This window comes from Dendroctonus ponderosae, unplaced genomic scaffold, assembly GCF_020466585.1.
Source record: "Dendroctonus ponderosae isolate FM_Combo_2020 unplaced genomic scaffold, Dpon_F_20191213v2 Dpon_F_20191213_6, whole genome shotgun sequence".
In the NCBI taxonomy this organism is placed as follows: Eukaryota; Metazoa; Arthropoda; class Insecta; order Coleoptera; family Curculionidae; genus Dendroctonus; species Dendroctonus ponderosae.
Window position 1 is genome coordinate 8655999 of NW_026018814.1, and position 14906 is coordinate 8670904.

General features: G+C 37.0%; 4 protein-coding genes across 6 annotated transcripts in view; 1 reads left to right on the forward strand and 3 right to left on the reverse strand.

Annotated features, from left to right (window-relative positions):
- The window catches only part of LOC109544969 (G-protein coupled receptor Mth2), an 11166-nt gene extending 9754 nt beyond the window's left edge, over positions 1-1412 (reverse strand). The window contains exon 1 of the mRNA XM_019915402.2: positions 1325-1412. Within this exon, the coding sequence (XP_019770961.2) occupies positions 1325-1411 (87 nt within the window). The 5' untranslated portion in view covers position 1412. The remainder of the gene's footprint in view (positions 1-1324) is intronic.
- LOC109544966 (RNA helicase aquarius) overlaps positions 1-8909 on the forward strand; it is a 23338-nt gene extending 14429 nt beyond the window's left edge. For all 3 annotated transcript variants that reach the window (XM_019915397.2, XM_019915399.2, XM_019915398.2), the window contains 19 exons: positions 1547-1660; positions 1784-1887; positions 1946-2057; positions 2114-2327; positions 2885-2933; positions 3045-3280; positions 3336-3473; positions 3614-3773; positions 3835-4170; positions 4226-4505; positions 4557-4757; positions 4820-5105; positions 5161-5428; positions 5486-5657; positions 5730-5900; positions 5979-6176; positions 6355-6531; positions 8434-8619; positions 8778-8909. In XM_019915397.2, coding sequence (XP_019770956.2) covers positions 1547-1660; positions 1784-1887; positions 1946-2057; positions 2114-2327; positions 2885-2933; positions 3045-3280; positions 3336-3473; positions 3614-3773; positions 3835-4170; positions 4226-4505; positions 4557-4757; positions 4820-5105; positions 5161-5428; positions 5486-5657; positions 5730-5900; positions 5979-6176; positions 6355-6531; positions 8434-8619; positions 8778-8864 — 3489 coding nt within the window. In that variant the 3' untranslated portion in view covers positions 8865-8909. The remainder of the gene's footprint in view (positions 1-1546; positions 1661-1783; positions 1888-1945; positions 2058-2113; positions 2328-2884; positions 2934-3044; positions 3281-3335; positions 3474-3613; positions 3774-3834; positions 4171-4225; positions 4506-4556; positions 4758-4819; positions 5106-5160; positions 5429-5485; positions 5658-5729; positions 5901-5978; positions 6177-6354; positions 6532-8433; positions 8620-8777) is intronic.
- Positions 8903-10703, reverse strand: LOC109544970 (replication stress response regulator SDE2). Its single transcript, XM_019915405.2, has 3 exons — positions 10402-10703; positions 9240-9715; positions 8903-9181 (listed from the first exon to the last, which is right to left on the reverse strand). The coding sequence occupies exons 1-3, from the start codon at positions 10489-10491 to the stop codon at positions 9061-9063; spliced, it is 687 nt and encodes a 228-aa protein (XP_019770964.1). The 5' UTR covers positions 10492-10703; the 3' UTR covers positions 8903-9060.
- A 1365-nt stretch (positions 10704-12068) lies between these two features.
- On the reverse strand, positions 12069-13638 carry LOC109545034 (testis-specific serine/threonine-protein kinase 3). Its single transcript, XM_019915513.2, has 2 exons — positions 13135-13638; positions 12069-12914 (listed from the first exon to the last, which is right to left on the reverse strand). The coding sequence occupies exons 1-2, from the start codon at positions 13437-13439 to the stop codon at positions 12173-12175; spliced, it is 1047 nt and encodes a 348-aa protein (XP_019771072.1). The 5' UTR covers positions 13440-13638; the 3' UTR covers positions 12069-12172.
- Positions 13639-14906: the final 1268 nt, after the last annotated feature.

Below are 14906 nucleotides of genomic sequence, written 5' to 3' on the forward strand. Positions count from 1 at the left end.
TGAATCCCCTTTGCCTAACAAGACAGGCAAAACATTCCCGTTTTCGTACCCCAACAGATACTTTACTAGAACACCTACAAACGCAACTGAACTAACGACTAAGACCTGTTTGTTCTGTGGGCCGGGAATTTTTTTTTGTCACTGATTGATATATATATATGTACCACTAATGTCGATAAATCATTTTGAATCTCTCATCAATCTTTGAACATGCTCAACTGAAATCCGAAAAACCAACGCATCTAGTAAAATATAAGGTCTGAAAATGAACATTTTCATTAGTTGCTCTAATATGCATTGAGATAAGGTGCTAATTGTTTTTTTAGTATTACTGCGCGTTTCCTTGTGTCCTCCTTTCCTTCTGTTGACTTAATCTTAGAATTCTTGAGAGACCAACCTAAATCAAAAACACGTTTCTGGTTGCGTAATCCGTCTTAATTAAGCACTTATAGAATGCGGCGTATATTTCTATATTAATTGATTTTTTATCGATATAATTTCTTGTTATTATTTGTGTGCTTTTAATAATCTTTTTTTAAGTTTCAATTCTATCAAGTCCAACCCTGTGGGAAATAAAAAATACTACAAGATTTTCCAAATTATTGGTCACGTATAAACATGCGAATTGGAGCACGTTCGCTTAATTGCAAATGATTTTAAAAATATCATCCATCGTTCTATTTTTGCTTGTAATTTGGGAAAAATTTATTTGTTTTGGCACTAAGTCGCAGCTGCTGGATTAACATGCAATATGATTTCAGGATTTGTTTTTGTTTCAACACTTTGAGTGTATTTTTGGCGCCCGACAAAGTTTTCCTGTATTTTTCAAGTACAAATGAAAATACTTTTCAACCAGTCTATTTTTTTTTGTCTTTTTAGCTATAAAACACAAAACGGATATTTTAAATTGTTTTCTTTCAAATACTGAGTAATTTGTTTAGGGATGCAGATACCTATTAGGTTCTGACTTGTTTTAATGGATAGTCTTTATTTTAAAGCTAATTCTAGTTCTAGAGCTAAATTCCTATCGTTCATTTAGGAATTCTGCGGTATAATAATATTCCGACCAGATAAAATTACTGTGTCGAAAGGTCGTATTTTAGTTTTTCCGTTTTATCATCATAATACTAACGAACTCATAGAGCAGCATTTCCTTTATTCCGCGTATTTGAAAATCCCCAATTTTTACAATGATTTTTTACGTTTTACGATGTTATTACAGGTTAATGACGTAGATTATAAACTTTCATTACTTAGCTATAGATACATGCTTCTAAACAATGTTTAAATTTATAAAACTTAATTCTTTTTTGTTTCTGTTTACCTTGTAACTCAAAAGGAACCTCTGTACAAATGCGACACAGTGGCAATGCCTTGAACGTTTAAATTTGTTTCCGATTGGATCATTCATTATCATTATTATATTCATCATCAATTAGAATTAATTGATATCATAGGTGCTAAGTACTTAATGTAGTAAATATGATTGTATAGGTTCATATTTATATATATTTATATATGGTGTCTCAAATAAATGCCTTTGCAGCTACTTGAGATGCTGAAATTCTACACACGATTTGAAATCAGTGACGAAACAGGCGATCCCCTGAGCGATCATGATATGACCCAGCTGCATTATATTAAAATTACTTCGCTTCAGGTATGTTTACTTTGAAACATTTGTTAAGAACAAGAAAAGAAAATAATTTTGTAGTTTGCATTTTTTTCAAAATTGTTCTTATACTGCAATTAGGAAAGTAATTTTTATGGAACTTCTTTGCAGAAAGCTGCCTTTGCAAAATTTCCAGAGCTGCGCGCTTTTTCTTTGGCCAATGTCGCTAACGTTGATACAAGGAAAGCGCTGGAAAAACATTTTGGACCTTTAAGGTAATTTAGGCATTGAAACAACATGATTTTTTTGACTTATCCTACTCTCTTTTTACAGTTGCGACCAATTAAAAGCTATAGCAACTTACCTTTGCTTGGTACCGCCTGCAGGTCAAGAAGAAAACTACAAATGGTGCAGATTAGACGAATCCTTCTTAAGGGAACTGCTTGTATGTTTTTGCAAATTTGCTCTCATTAAGTCTGTTGTATAACATTTGTCATTTAGGTGTCTCGACATGAAAAACGAGTCTCCCAACTAGTGGCTTTAAATGAAATGCCCCTTTATCCTACAGAGGCGATCATTTGGGATGAAAACATCGTCCCAACCGCCTATTTCTCAGGAGAAGGTTGCTTGGCCTTACCCAAGCTAAATATGCAGTTCCTCACACTGCATGACTATCTTTTGAGAAATTTTAATTTGTTTAGACTGGAGTCGACATGTAAGTATATTCAATAATAATGGCAGTGGCTCTAATGAGATTTGAAAAAACATCTGGACTATTAGTTTTATGTGGTTTCGAAGAATGTTTCAAATTGAAATAAACATCCTAATCACATGCGTGTTTGGGAAATTCATCTAATAGCAAGTCCCAAAATGGGCCATGTGTTGTAATAAATCTGAAATAATATAATGAAATTTTCGTACTGGTTGCAACCCATTTAACTTTATGGATATTTTCATAATGATGTGGATTTCTGCAAATATTATTCAAATAGCTAAAGCTCCTTTTTTGTTTGAGTGTTTAATTTCGCAATTTTATAATGCATTGAGCAAATAGCCGGGGATTTCATTAAATTAAGGTTACAGATACTAATTTAGGTTTTCCAAATTACACATTGTTCTTATTGAGAATTTCTTTTATACCGTATTTTCAATATACGTAATTTTAATGTCGATTTGCAATAAGTTTCTGCTGTTAAATTTGGTTTGCAAAAGTTGCAAGTTGACAAAATCAATTTCTAATAAAAATCAACAATTCATTCTTGCGTTTTTCAGACGAAATCAGGCAAGATATCGAAGATGCTGTGAGCAGGCTGTGTCCTTGGTAAGTGGAATTTAAAGAGGACAAACCCTAAAAATTGTTTCCATTTTGCTAATATATACATTAATCATAGTCACATCTAGTAAATGTGTGTGAATTTGTGGTCGATTACAGGAAAGCCGAAGATGGAAGCACATATTGGGGAGGCTGGGCCCGCATGGCTCATCCCATTGAACATTTCGCTGTAGTTGAAGTAGCTAAACCTAACATAGGTGAAACTAGACCTAGCAGAGTGCGGGCAGATGTCACAGTTAATTTGTCTGTAAAATCGGAGGTAAAAGTCGAATGGGAAAATCTGCGGAAGCACGACGTGTGTTTCCTTGTCACTGTAAAGCCACTGAATCCCATTGGTAAATTTCTCAGATTTTACCCAGCATTTGCCTGTTTAATGTGCAAAATTTTCAGGTACTAGATATAATTATAAGGAGCCGTTTGTGCCACAAGTCGGACTTCGTTGTGTTCGCGGATGCGAAATCGAAGGCATGTTGGACAGCAATGGACGAGTAATAGAAGATGGTCCCGACCCAAAACCTGTCCTACCAGGTACGAAAACGAGCAACGTTATACATCGGGTAATTCAAAATGGAAGCCCATTTCTTTAACACTGGAACATACATACAGTTTACCTTCCATGCGAACACTATCATTACCTTTTGAATAAAAACCCTAATATATATTCTCAGGTGATCGACGAACATTTAGAGTCTGGCTCGATTGCAATCAGTACAGAGAAGACATGAGCGAAGCGAATAAAGGCAAAGACGATGTATATGAAGGCTTTAACATCATTATCAGAAGAAAGCCCAAAGAAAACAATTTTAAAGCCGTATTGGAAACTATCAGGTACTTACTCAAGATCAAAACTAATTTCAGGTTTAATTGTAGACTTGTGAATTGTTTTCAGGGAATTAATGAATACTGAGTGCGTGGTCCCCGAATGGCTCCACAACATAATCTTGGGCTATGGAGATCCGAGTGCAGCGCATTACGAAAAAATGGAAGGTCAAATTTCAACGTTGGATTATAATGATACATTCATCGATGCAGACCATCTGCGGTCCTGCTTTCCGGAGTATCAAATTAAAATCAAGACTGATGATCCGAAGAAACTAGTTCGACCGTTCCGTTTAACGTTCGAGAATTTGGGCTCGCAGCCCGCGGAAGAGAAAGCCAAAATAATCGTCGTCGAACCCCATAAAATTGACAGGAGGGGACCGTTTCTTTTTAATGAACCGAAAAAGTAAGTTGCCAAAAAGAACATTTGAGCAGACTTTTGTGAATGTTTGTTTATATAGGAATATTATCCCATTTACACCCTCGCAAGTGGAAGCCATCAAGTCGGGCATGCAGCCAGGATTAACTTTGGTGGTCGGTCCTCCCGGTACCGGAAAAACCGACGTGGCTGTTCAGATCATTTCCAATTTATACCACAACTTTCCCAATCAACGCACTCTGATCGTTACCCACTCCAATCAGGCCCTTAATCAACTGTTCGACAAAATCGTAGGCTTGGATATAGACGAAAGGCATCTGCTTCGTTTGGGGCATGGAGAAGAAGCTTTGGAGACGGAAAAAGTACGTTGTTGAAGCAACATTTATATAACGGTTTAACATGAGAGGTTTTAGGACTTTAGCAGATACGGTAGGGTGAACTACGTGTTAGCAAAACGTATCGATCTTCTGAATGAAGTGCAGAAACTCCAAGAGTCTCTGGATGTTGAAGGAGATCAAGCATACACTTGCGAAACTGCGGGTTATTTTTATTTATACCAAATCTTGTCCCGATGGGAACATTTCCAAAGCATCGTCAAGCCTAAGAGTGGAAATGTAAGGACATGTGTTTGTGTATACATTTGCAGTTTTTATAATGCACAACTTTGTGTTTTTAGGGCGTTCCAGTAGAAGCAATATCCAAAGAATTTCCATTCCACAGGTTTTTCAACAACGCACCCCAACCACTTTTCCAAGGCGTTTCTTACGAGGCTGACTTGGAAGTGGCGGAAAGTTGTTTCCGTTATATCGACCACATTTTCAAGGAATTGGAAGAATTTAGGGCGTTCGAATTGCTTAGATCCGGTCTGGACCGGTCGAAATACCTCCTGGTAAAAGAAGCAAAAATCATTGCCATGACTTGCACACACGCAGCATTGAAACGGAAAGAACTTGTGGAAATTGGTAATAGCAATCGGTTTTTATTTAAAACTAGTCCTTTAGTTACGCTTTTTTGCAGGCTTCAAATATGACAACATCCTAATGGAAGAATCAGCTCAGATTCTGGAAATCGAAACATTTATACCTCTGCTACTGCAGAATCCCCAAGACGGGTATAATCGCCTAAAACGGTGGATTATGATCGGAGACCATCACCAACTGCCGCCAGTAATAAAAAACATGGCATTTCAGAAATATTCAAACATGGAACAGAGTTTGTTTACGAGATTGGTGAGATTGGGAGTACCAACTGTGGATTTGGATGGGCAAGGGCGTGCGAGACCCAGGTAAATTTGGTTTTAAAGAATTTGTGGTTTTTCCAATATTAATTAATTTCTTTGAAGCATTTGCAACCTGTACAAGTGGCGTTACAAGCAATTGGGAAATTTGGGTCACGTGGAGAACTGGCCGGAATATAAGCGGGCAAATGCAGGATTTGCTTTCGATTTTCAACTGATCGATGTCCAAGATTTTAATGGTGTGGGAGAATCTGAACCCAATCCATACTTTTACCAGGTGAGTAAAATGAATTTGCTCCAAGAATTCGGCCACAGGTTTCAGGTATTAAAGAGTCTGTATATCTTGTAGAATTTGGCCGAGGCCGAGTATTGCGTAGCTGTCTTCATGTTCATGAGACTAATTGGATATCCAGCCAGCAAAATCACGATACTGACCACTTATAACGGCCAAAAACATTTGATTCGAGATGTAATCAATGCAAGATGTGCGAAAAATCCTTTAATTGGCAGGCCACATAAGGTACATATTTTTCTAACACACAAATACGTTTAATTTTTTACAGAAGGTTTTTTTGTGAACATTTGATTTTTTTAACAGGTTACGACCGTGGATAAATACCAGGGCCAGCAAAATGACTACATTCTTCTTTCACTGGTGAAGACCAATGCTGTAGGGCATTTAAGAGATGTTAGGCGACTCGTGGTGGCGATGTCTCGAGCTCGACTAGGACTTTACATATTTGCTCGAGTTGCCTTGTTCCAGAATTGCTTCGAACTCACCCCAGCATTTGAACAGGTTTAGTTTCTACTTTTACAAAGCTTTGAAAATTGCCACTTTCCACAGTTTCTTAACGCTTGGCTCAAAATATTGGTTTCAAATTTCGCTTTTTCCACACTTTTTTCTTTTGATTGATTAATGGATCTCTAAAAGCTCCCCGAAATCATCAATTAATTCAATATACTTGTGCCGATAGTTAACAACCAGACCCACGAAGTTACACCTGGTTTTAAATGAGCTATACCCAACGCATCGCCTTAGCAATGAAAAACCGGACAATCAAATTATGGTTGTAGAAGATATGACCCATATAGCCAATTTTGTTTATCAGTATTATATGGAGCGAGTTAAAGTCATGCGAACCCAATACGAGGTGAGTAGCAATAAAAAATATTTTTTTAAACGCAATTTAAACTTATGCAGAACGTTAATGTTATGGGCAATTCCGAATTATAAATATACAGGGTGTTATTGTTATGGTGGTTAAATCAGCTAACTGGCATTTTAATATATTATTGATGATTCGATGCCTGAAAAAGTACTTTTTTAAAGAAAATATACACCAGCCGTAATACAAGAAATAAAATATTTCTGGTAATGTGAAGTTCATTGCCTGCTGATTTCACCATTGTAATCAGCCAAAAAAGCGCAACTAAATTGCCAATTTATCCGACATTATAACGAACTTCATTTAGTTCTTCATTCGAAATAGTGCACACTTCATTTGAAGCACCCTATATATTCAGTCACCTTGATTTACCTGTCTCATAAAGTGCGACCTCACGTACTCACGTATCAGAATAAAATTAGTTACTTATCTTTAATAATACCCAGCCTTATCTCAAAGGTTGGCAATAAAAATGAGAGCTAATTCTCTGATAAATAGCGAACCTTAAATTCGCTATTAGTAAAGTAATTGGTTTAATTGTGTTCTTTGAGTCAGAATGGAAAAATGGCAGCGTATATTTTTGTGGGTAGTTCTATTTCAAATAGCTGTAACGGCAACAGTTTATCTAATTTCAACGAAAACACGCAAGTACCGCCCTGTGAAACCGGCACAATTATATCCAAGTGGTGAAACTCGCTTATTAGACTTCACTGATTTTCACTATACCATTAATAAGCCAACGAAATGTGGGTCTGCAAATCTTTTACTCTTAGTATTAGTATCCTCAGCTCCAGAAAACACGGAATATCGAAATGCGATACGACAAAGTTGGGGTAGAAACAATAAAGAGATAAAGTTGTTATTTACGCTGGGAAAAACCGACGACATCAAGCAAACCTCGCTAGATAACGAAGATGCAAAGTATGGCGACATCATACAAGGCAATTTTATAGACAGCTATAAAAACCTGACCTACAAGAGTGTCATGGCCCTAAACTACGCCGTAAATAATTGCCCACAGGCAAAATTTATCATGAAGTGCGATGATGATGTTTTCGTCAACATGTCCCTACTAAAAGAGTTTCTCAAAGCACATACACACGCAAATAGTACGCTATTTTGCAACGTAAATGAAAATATGCTGCCGGTGAGAGATCCTAATAGCACGTATGGCAAATGGTACGTTTCCCAAGAAGACTGGCCGGAAGAAATATACCCGAACTATTGTTCTGGTTGGTACACCATACTTACTTACGATGCTGCATTGTTTTTATACGCAAAAGCGCAGACGACTAAATTTTTTTGGATCGATGACGTTTTTTTAACTGGGATTGTTGCGCGTCAAATCCCCTGGCTTCATCATACGAATTTGGAAAAATACACTCTAGTAGATACAGTGGAGCTGAAAGATGCAATGAAGAAGCATCTAGAAGGTGTACCGTTTTTGTTTGGAATAGTAAATATGCTTCCGGAAGAAATAAAAATGTTGTGGCAATTCGTTCTCAAATATCCCATTTCGCAACGCAACTTTACTGAGTTAATTTAAGTAGTCGTCTCTAGGGCAAACCCAATCAAAACTGTAACACGATTCTAATTCGACTGTAACTACACATTAAGAGCCATTTCATACAAATGTTTTGAAGGTACATTGATTTACATAGAGCTATTCACACGGGCGCGACCAAGACCGGACCACCGATTTAGCATTGGTTCAAATGCTGGCGTTCACACGAGCCACTTCACTCTGTTTCATGTTAACGTGCGCTCTTCAGCGGTGCTGCCGAGAAGGGCGGCTGGTACAATGTCATCGTGCGCTTCTCAGCAGCGCTGCAGAGTGGCCCGCTTGAAAAGGCTCTAAGGGCTTTGAAATTTGTGAACTTTTACTAGGACACTCAAAAGCAATTTCAAGAACCAGGCAGTTTAGAACAAAAGTCCCATGATGGCCTAATCGCATCACATCCCGGTGAAGAAAGGGATACTGACAGTGAGGATGAACAGGAAGCAACAGGTCAACTACCTATACCGATTCAGGATGAAGTGCAGCCTCCAAAAGAATCACCAATGGAAATTATAGTATGTTCTATTTGATATTATTAACGATTAGTTGAGTCTTTGGTTCTCCAGTTTTATCGATTCTGCATCAGTTGATAAGTTTTCATATTTTGTTTCTAAAGGGCGTTTTACAGTTGGCTTATTATTAAGAGAAGCATAAGTTCAATGTTATTTTGCAGCCTGTGGAACAGCCGGATGATGATATGAAAGATGAGACTACGGCAAGTGAAACTATGGATACTGGGGAAGTTGCTAATGACGAGTGAGGTGTTTAAAGTATAGAAATATGAATAAAAGAACTGTACCAATAACTTTGCTGTTTTAATTACTTTATGTTACGTTACGAGTGCTCCGTTACTCACTTTTCGCATAACGTGGAATGTAAATTTATTCGAATTGAGCCCTGCGCCATTCCTTCAATTTCTGGAGTAGTTCTAAAAGATCTAGAACAACCTTCGTAGTTCATTTATGATCTTCCGAAGAAGAGCTTGGTGAAACGCAAATGACACTGGTAGATGGTTTGCGTTCGTCATCATCCTCAGAATCAGTGGTAGATAGATCTTCATCAATATCGCTATCAATCCTGTAATTAAATGTTTGATTAAAATATTATTCTAATGAATTTAAGGAAAAGTACGAACCATAATTTGGGTTTTTTTCCCAGTTTGCTTTTTGTATCGATTTTCCTCTTTATACCACTGTTTGAGGCTTCCAAGCCCTTTGTGACCGCATCCTCTATCTTGTCAGTCAACTCAGTCCTCTCTTTTTCATACTGCTCATCCTTAAATTCATGTCTGGGTTGCTCTAGTAGTTTTTCGAGTTTTTTCTTTTTCTTATCTTGCGCCTCTTTCTCGCGTTCTCCCTGCTGCTCCACCCATTTTATTAGCCTTTGTTCTTCGTTAATGTCCCTTAGCCTTCTGCCATTGAGGTCTCTACAGGCTTCTCTATTTGTGGTTTTTTCGATTTGAGCTCCAATAGCTCTTAGCATAGAACCAAAGCCACCTTTCCCTCCAAGGGTTCTTAATATAATGTGTACTTTTCTTTGTGGAGTTTTATCTTCCTCTGGGTGGAATATTCGTCCATTTGAAGTTAGATAGTACTCGTTTGGTTGTAGTCCCTGTAAAACGATGAATGTTATAACAACTGTATTTTATATGATCATAGTGATATCAAAGAACAATTAAACTCTCATTGAAAGTACAGATTTCGAGATGATCAATTCTCATCTCTGATTTTCAACAGTTTTAGCGCGAATAACACTCGAAACTTGTACTTTATTTTGCCATTTGCGATTTAAACTATAGGATTATTAATTGAACTTTGGCCACTCAATTAATTAATTTCAAATTTGAATATCAAAATCAAATCAAATTATTCAAAATTAAAATATTAAATACAAAAGTTATAGATATTAACGTCTAGTTCATTTTAAGATAATATCAAATGTTATTATAGGATGTTTCAAATTCACGTGCCAGACCAACACTTGCATTTTTTTAAATAGAGCGATGTAGTTTGGTCTTCCACGTGAATTTCAGATAGCCTGTAACAACTAATATTAATTTAAAATAAATTAGACGTTAATATATGCGATTTTTGTATTTATTCCCCTTCCCCAAATTCAATTTAGAGATTAAAAACGGGGTGGCTAAAGTTATATCACCATCCTCGGGCTCAACAATTATTTCATTGAAAGCTTGACTTTTTAGAAATTGGGACTAAATATTTAAAGAATGTTTAAGTTAATTGAAACACACACGATCAAAAACGTTTGCACTTCGGATAGAATAGAGATAAACTTACTATGCTCTTCTGAATGTGCAGTATGAGGTCTTGAACAGAAGTACCATATTCTATTAAAGATACACAGCGTTTTCCCACAAATAATTCCATTGTGTTAGGACTATTTTAGCAGCACTTCGAACTTTACAAGTAACTTTTGAATGATAGAAATGTGAATTTTGTAACACAATTTTTCACTGAGTAAAACACATGTAAACCAGCAGCAAGCGTAAACAATGACGAAATAGGTTAGGTTTTAGGTGAGCTCAGCCTGTCATTCTTTTATATGACTTGCACATTTACACAGATTATCAAACTATGCGCATTTACGAGTTCGGTTCAGAGGTGTTCTGTGTACGAGTGGCTCATCGCAACATGCAACGTTTTAACGTGCTATCCTCCAATAATGCAATAAACATAATTAAATGCAATTATTCGGACGGCTCCCAGCCCCTGAAAATCCCCAGCACAAATCGTTTAGTCAAAAATAATTTGCTTAAATTTTTAAATATGGAAAATACAGCCCAAAGTCTAAATGGTTTGACCAGGATCACACGCAACGTTTTAACGTGCTATCCTCCAATAATGCAATAAATAATAAATAGCAATAAACATTAAAAAAATGCAATTATTCGGACGGATCCCAGCCCCTGAAAATCCCTACCACGAATAGTTTAGCAAAAAAGAATTTGTTTATTTTTTTAATTTTGAAAAAAGCAGCCCGAAATCTAAATGGTTTGGCCAGGAACACTCACGGTAAAAGTAATGCTAAACTTACCGAAAACTGCATTGTACCATCTGGACAAAAATACAAATCTGTTTTATTACATAAACTTAGTCGAAAACCCAGTGATTTGATTGGAAAGAAAAATAAATAGGAAACTGAATAAAACTTGAAATGTTTTTCGAAAACTCAACTCAGTTCAAGTTAAAATCTATAAACCATAGATTAACAATCCTTCTTACCTGATTTTTACAAACTGCGTTAAACCTCAAAAAGCACATACTATATGCACAACACAATGAGAATCCGCACAAAGTTGAAAATAAATGTGGATTGCACTTAGCAATTAACAGGTAAGCTGGTCGACCGTTCGTGCCTAAATAACACTAAATTGGTGCTTTTATCCCGTTTATAAACAAAGAACCGACGACCGATTTTGTCCCTTGCCCATAAAATAGACTTAGCTAAATGTTTAGCTTTCCGATAAATCTCAGGCGAAATCGAACTTACATAATGATAGAAGCGTTTTGCTCGCTGGCCCTTTGGGTGACTCATTGTATTGCTTGCTGTACTGTTTTTTTCTTATTGACGATTTTCTAGAAATTCTCAGTCTGGATCGAACAGGTTTGGATATTTAGCCTAAACAACTTGCTTTTTCGAGTAAAGATAAACAAACTTCGCCGTTCTTGGGCGACTTTTGAATGCTAAATTAAATACTCGGTCTCCGATCCATGGTTTGCTAATTGGCATAAAACGTGAAAACTTTTTTAGCTTGATCTATTGTGAGAGGTTGCACAATTTTTAACAGATCCATCAAAGTAAACCGTTCGCAAAATATGCCATGATTTGTAAATGCTTCACTTCGATTGCACTATTAAGAGCGACGGAAAATTTGCACTTGTAACATGAACCAACAACTAGATTCCAATCAATAATGAACAAAACATCGAAAAGTTATACGATATGCGATAAAAATAGTTAGATTTATTTACTCTGCCTTATAAAACACATTTGAATTTTTATTAAATCCCTTCGGATCCTTAGTCTAGCTCGTATTCCCAAATTTGATCATGGCGTATTCTCATTGACATTGATCATCATTTCACTCTTTTTTATATCCGGATTCTTGAAGTCCCCCGGCACTTGTTCGCTCTCCATACGGTATTCTCCGGAAACAATTCCAGACTGTCCAGCCACTTGTCCATGAGGAGCAGAATGCACCAATCTGCCGATCAAAGATGACGGGCGGTCTTTCCGTATCCTCAGCCATTCATGTTGAATGACCCGATCTAATGTTAAACGCAATGTTAAGTCGGGTTCCAGCAGATGTCTCACCAACGACTTGGAACTGGACGAGAGCGTTTCGCGCACCCTGGATCGGAACACCCAGTTTTTGGTCATTTGATCCTTCAGTAGTTTCCTCAAGTTGGAATCGTCGAATGGCATCGACGCATTCAACATGATAAACAGAATAATACCCAAAGACCACACGTCCGATAACTTAGGGTTGTATGGGGTTCCGTTGACAACTTCTGGGGCGGCATATGCTGCCGATCCGCAATAGGTTTGACTCAGAATTCTCCGGTTGTCCGAATCGACGCAAAATCGGGCAAATCCAAAGTCGGCAAGTTTCACATTGAATTTGCGACTCAGCAGAATATTTTCGCATTTCAAGTCTCGGTGCGCAATATTTTTCCCATGCAAGTAGTGCAGTCCGCTGGCCATTTGACGGAACCAGATCTTGGCCTGCTGTTCTGGAACCACGCCATTTCTCTTAATAAAATCTAGTAAATCTCCATTATCGGCGTATCTATAAAAGAAACAGAGTTTAGGGATTAGAAAAGGAATGTCTCTTGACGCTTTGCAAGCACGCATGGCTTGCATCTTCAGATGTAGTTTTCTCCGAGCAGCCCACTCTAAAAGCCCGAAAAACTCACGAGTTTCACTTATGTACTCATCCAAACAGTTATGAGTCCGCGGTCATTGCTTGAGTAAGCTTTTTAAAATAAAAAATGTTCATGAGTGCTTACCTCATAAAAATGAAAACCCTTGGTCCCCTTTGTAGTATACTGTGCACTTGAATAATATGGGGATTTTCAATTTTGGTGAGAATATCCAATTCCCTGGGGAAAAACTTCTCTAAAAAATCCTTCGGGGCCTTCTCTTTGTCGAAAATTTTACAAGCGAGACGCATTTTTTTGGGACCCGTACTGTCCACATAGTCGGCAAGATGGACCGTTGCATACGATCCCTGTCCGATCTTCTTCCCGATCAAATAACCCCGCTGTTCCAGTGCGTTTACTTCCGAATTTCGCGGACTAAGTCGAGCAGCCATGTGAATCAAAGAACTCACTTTTTCTTAACTTTCAATTTGCTTCCACCACCCATTCAGATGACTCTACCCCAAGTTTGTGTGTTACATGGAATTTCGTCTAGATGATGTGCGGTTTTACCATCTTGTTCAATGTACAAAAATTTGGGATTAGGTTTGGCATTCGAGTTGACAAGCGAAATGCTTACCCGCTATGTCAATTGGGCCATTATTAGTTCCCACAGAAATGATCCAAAAAGTTTCGACTCAACGTTGACTTTTCTAAACTAAACCAAACGTTGTCCAACAAGTTCCAGTCACTTAAATCATTTTTAAATTCGTCAATAGAGTGCGAATTTGAAATTAGTTATTGATTAGTTTAACCGACGCAAATGGGGGGTTTAAAAACATTTGGGTTAACTGCAAATAAAAAACTATTGTGAGTAAAACCAAGAAAATAAAGCACAGGGTAAATCGCCTTCCTCGAGACTTCATTTCACAAGGAAACAAATGGTTAACACAAGCAAATTAAAAAAAAACTTTCTGCAAAAGGAATCTGCTAATTTGAACAGTAGCATTTACAAATGAAAAATTATAGTACAATTATATAACAACTACATAAGTTCGCACCATATGCACGAACGAATTCTCGAAAAAGTTTTCGAGATAGTAACCGCATCAGTCGATTTTCGACAAAAGCCTGAAAACCGCACTGAAGAGATCCTACCGACTGCGCCAATTTTGTTTCTGGTCGAAAAATAATTGCGTTTAAAAACGTTTCCTTTACAAACCAAAAGGTTTTACAACATTGATGCTCACAACTGACTTAAGACTAAATTTTCGGTGGCGAATGCTGCTTATACAGTGTGTCTACTTAAGTTGGCACTATATGAGAAACTTTTTTGATAGTAATTTTACAAAAACGGTCCGTTTCGTTCTATTCGTGTGGAAGTAAAAATATAAATTGTTTTAATCGTTGGTGATAAGTATAAAACTTCTCGTGATGCAGCTGAAGTATTTAACAACAGACACTCAGAGAAAAAATTATACAATGTTCGTCAGTAATAAGAATTACGCAAAAATTCAAATCATGTGAAGATGATAAATTGTAGCAACGTAGTAACAAGCGTACAAAAATAATGAAAATGCCGGAAAACACATTGTTGAACCCAATTTCCGCCCAAAAAGTATACGTTTCCAGATGCGAGAAGAAATGTATTTTCAAAATAAATGTCCAACGTTTAAGAGAAACTGGTTTACTCAAATATGAGTGGAAAATGATTCAACCGCAAGTACAAGAATTCTTGCAAATGAGGCAGAAAATGCCGATTTTACTAGAAAAAGAAACTTTCATCATGAATTGAAATTTCATTTCAAGACTTGATTGGTTTTATTGATTTTTCTAACAAAATAAATCATGCAAATATTCGATGCAAGAGCAATTTGCCAGCATTCGATTTAAATAGCTTTATTCTGTTTTCATTTTTGGGC

Excerpts from the sequence above, each read along its gene's own strand:
- LOC109544970 (XM_019915405.2), bottom strand. The coding sequence starts at position 10,491 with ATGGAATTATTTGTGGGAAAACGCTGTGTATCTTTAATAGAATATGGT. Across the intron at positions 9,716-10,401 it reads TGCACATTCAGAAGAGCATA|GGACTACAACCAAACGAGTA; the intron begins GTAAGTTTATCT and ends ATCGTTTTACAG. Across the intron at positions 9,182-9,239 it reads GGAAAAAAACCCAAATTATG|GATTGATAGCGATATTGATG; the intron begins GTTCGTACTTTT and ends ATTTAATTACAG.
- LOC109545034 (XM_019915513.2), bottom strand. The coding sequence starts at position 13,439 with ATGGCTGCTCGACTTAGTCCGCGAAATTCGGAAGTAAACGCACTGGAA. Across the intron at positions 12,915-13,134 it reads AGGGTTTTCATTTTTATGAG|ATACGCCGATAATGGAGATT; the intron begins GTAAGCACTCAT and ends TTTCTTTTATAG.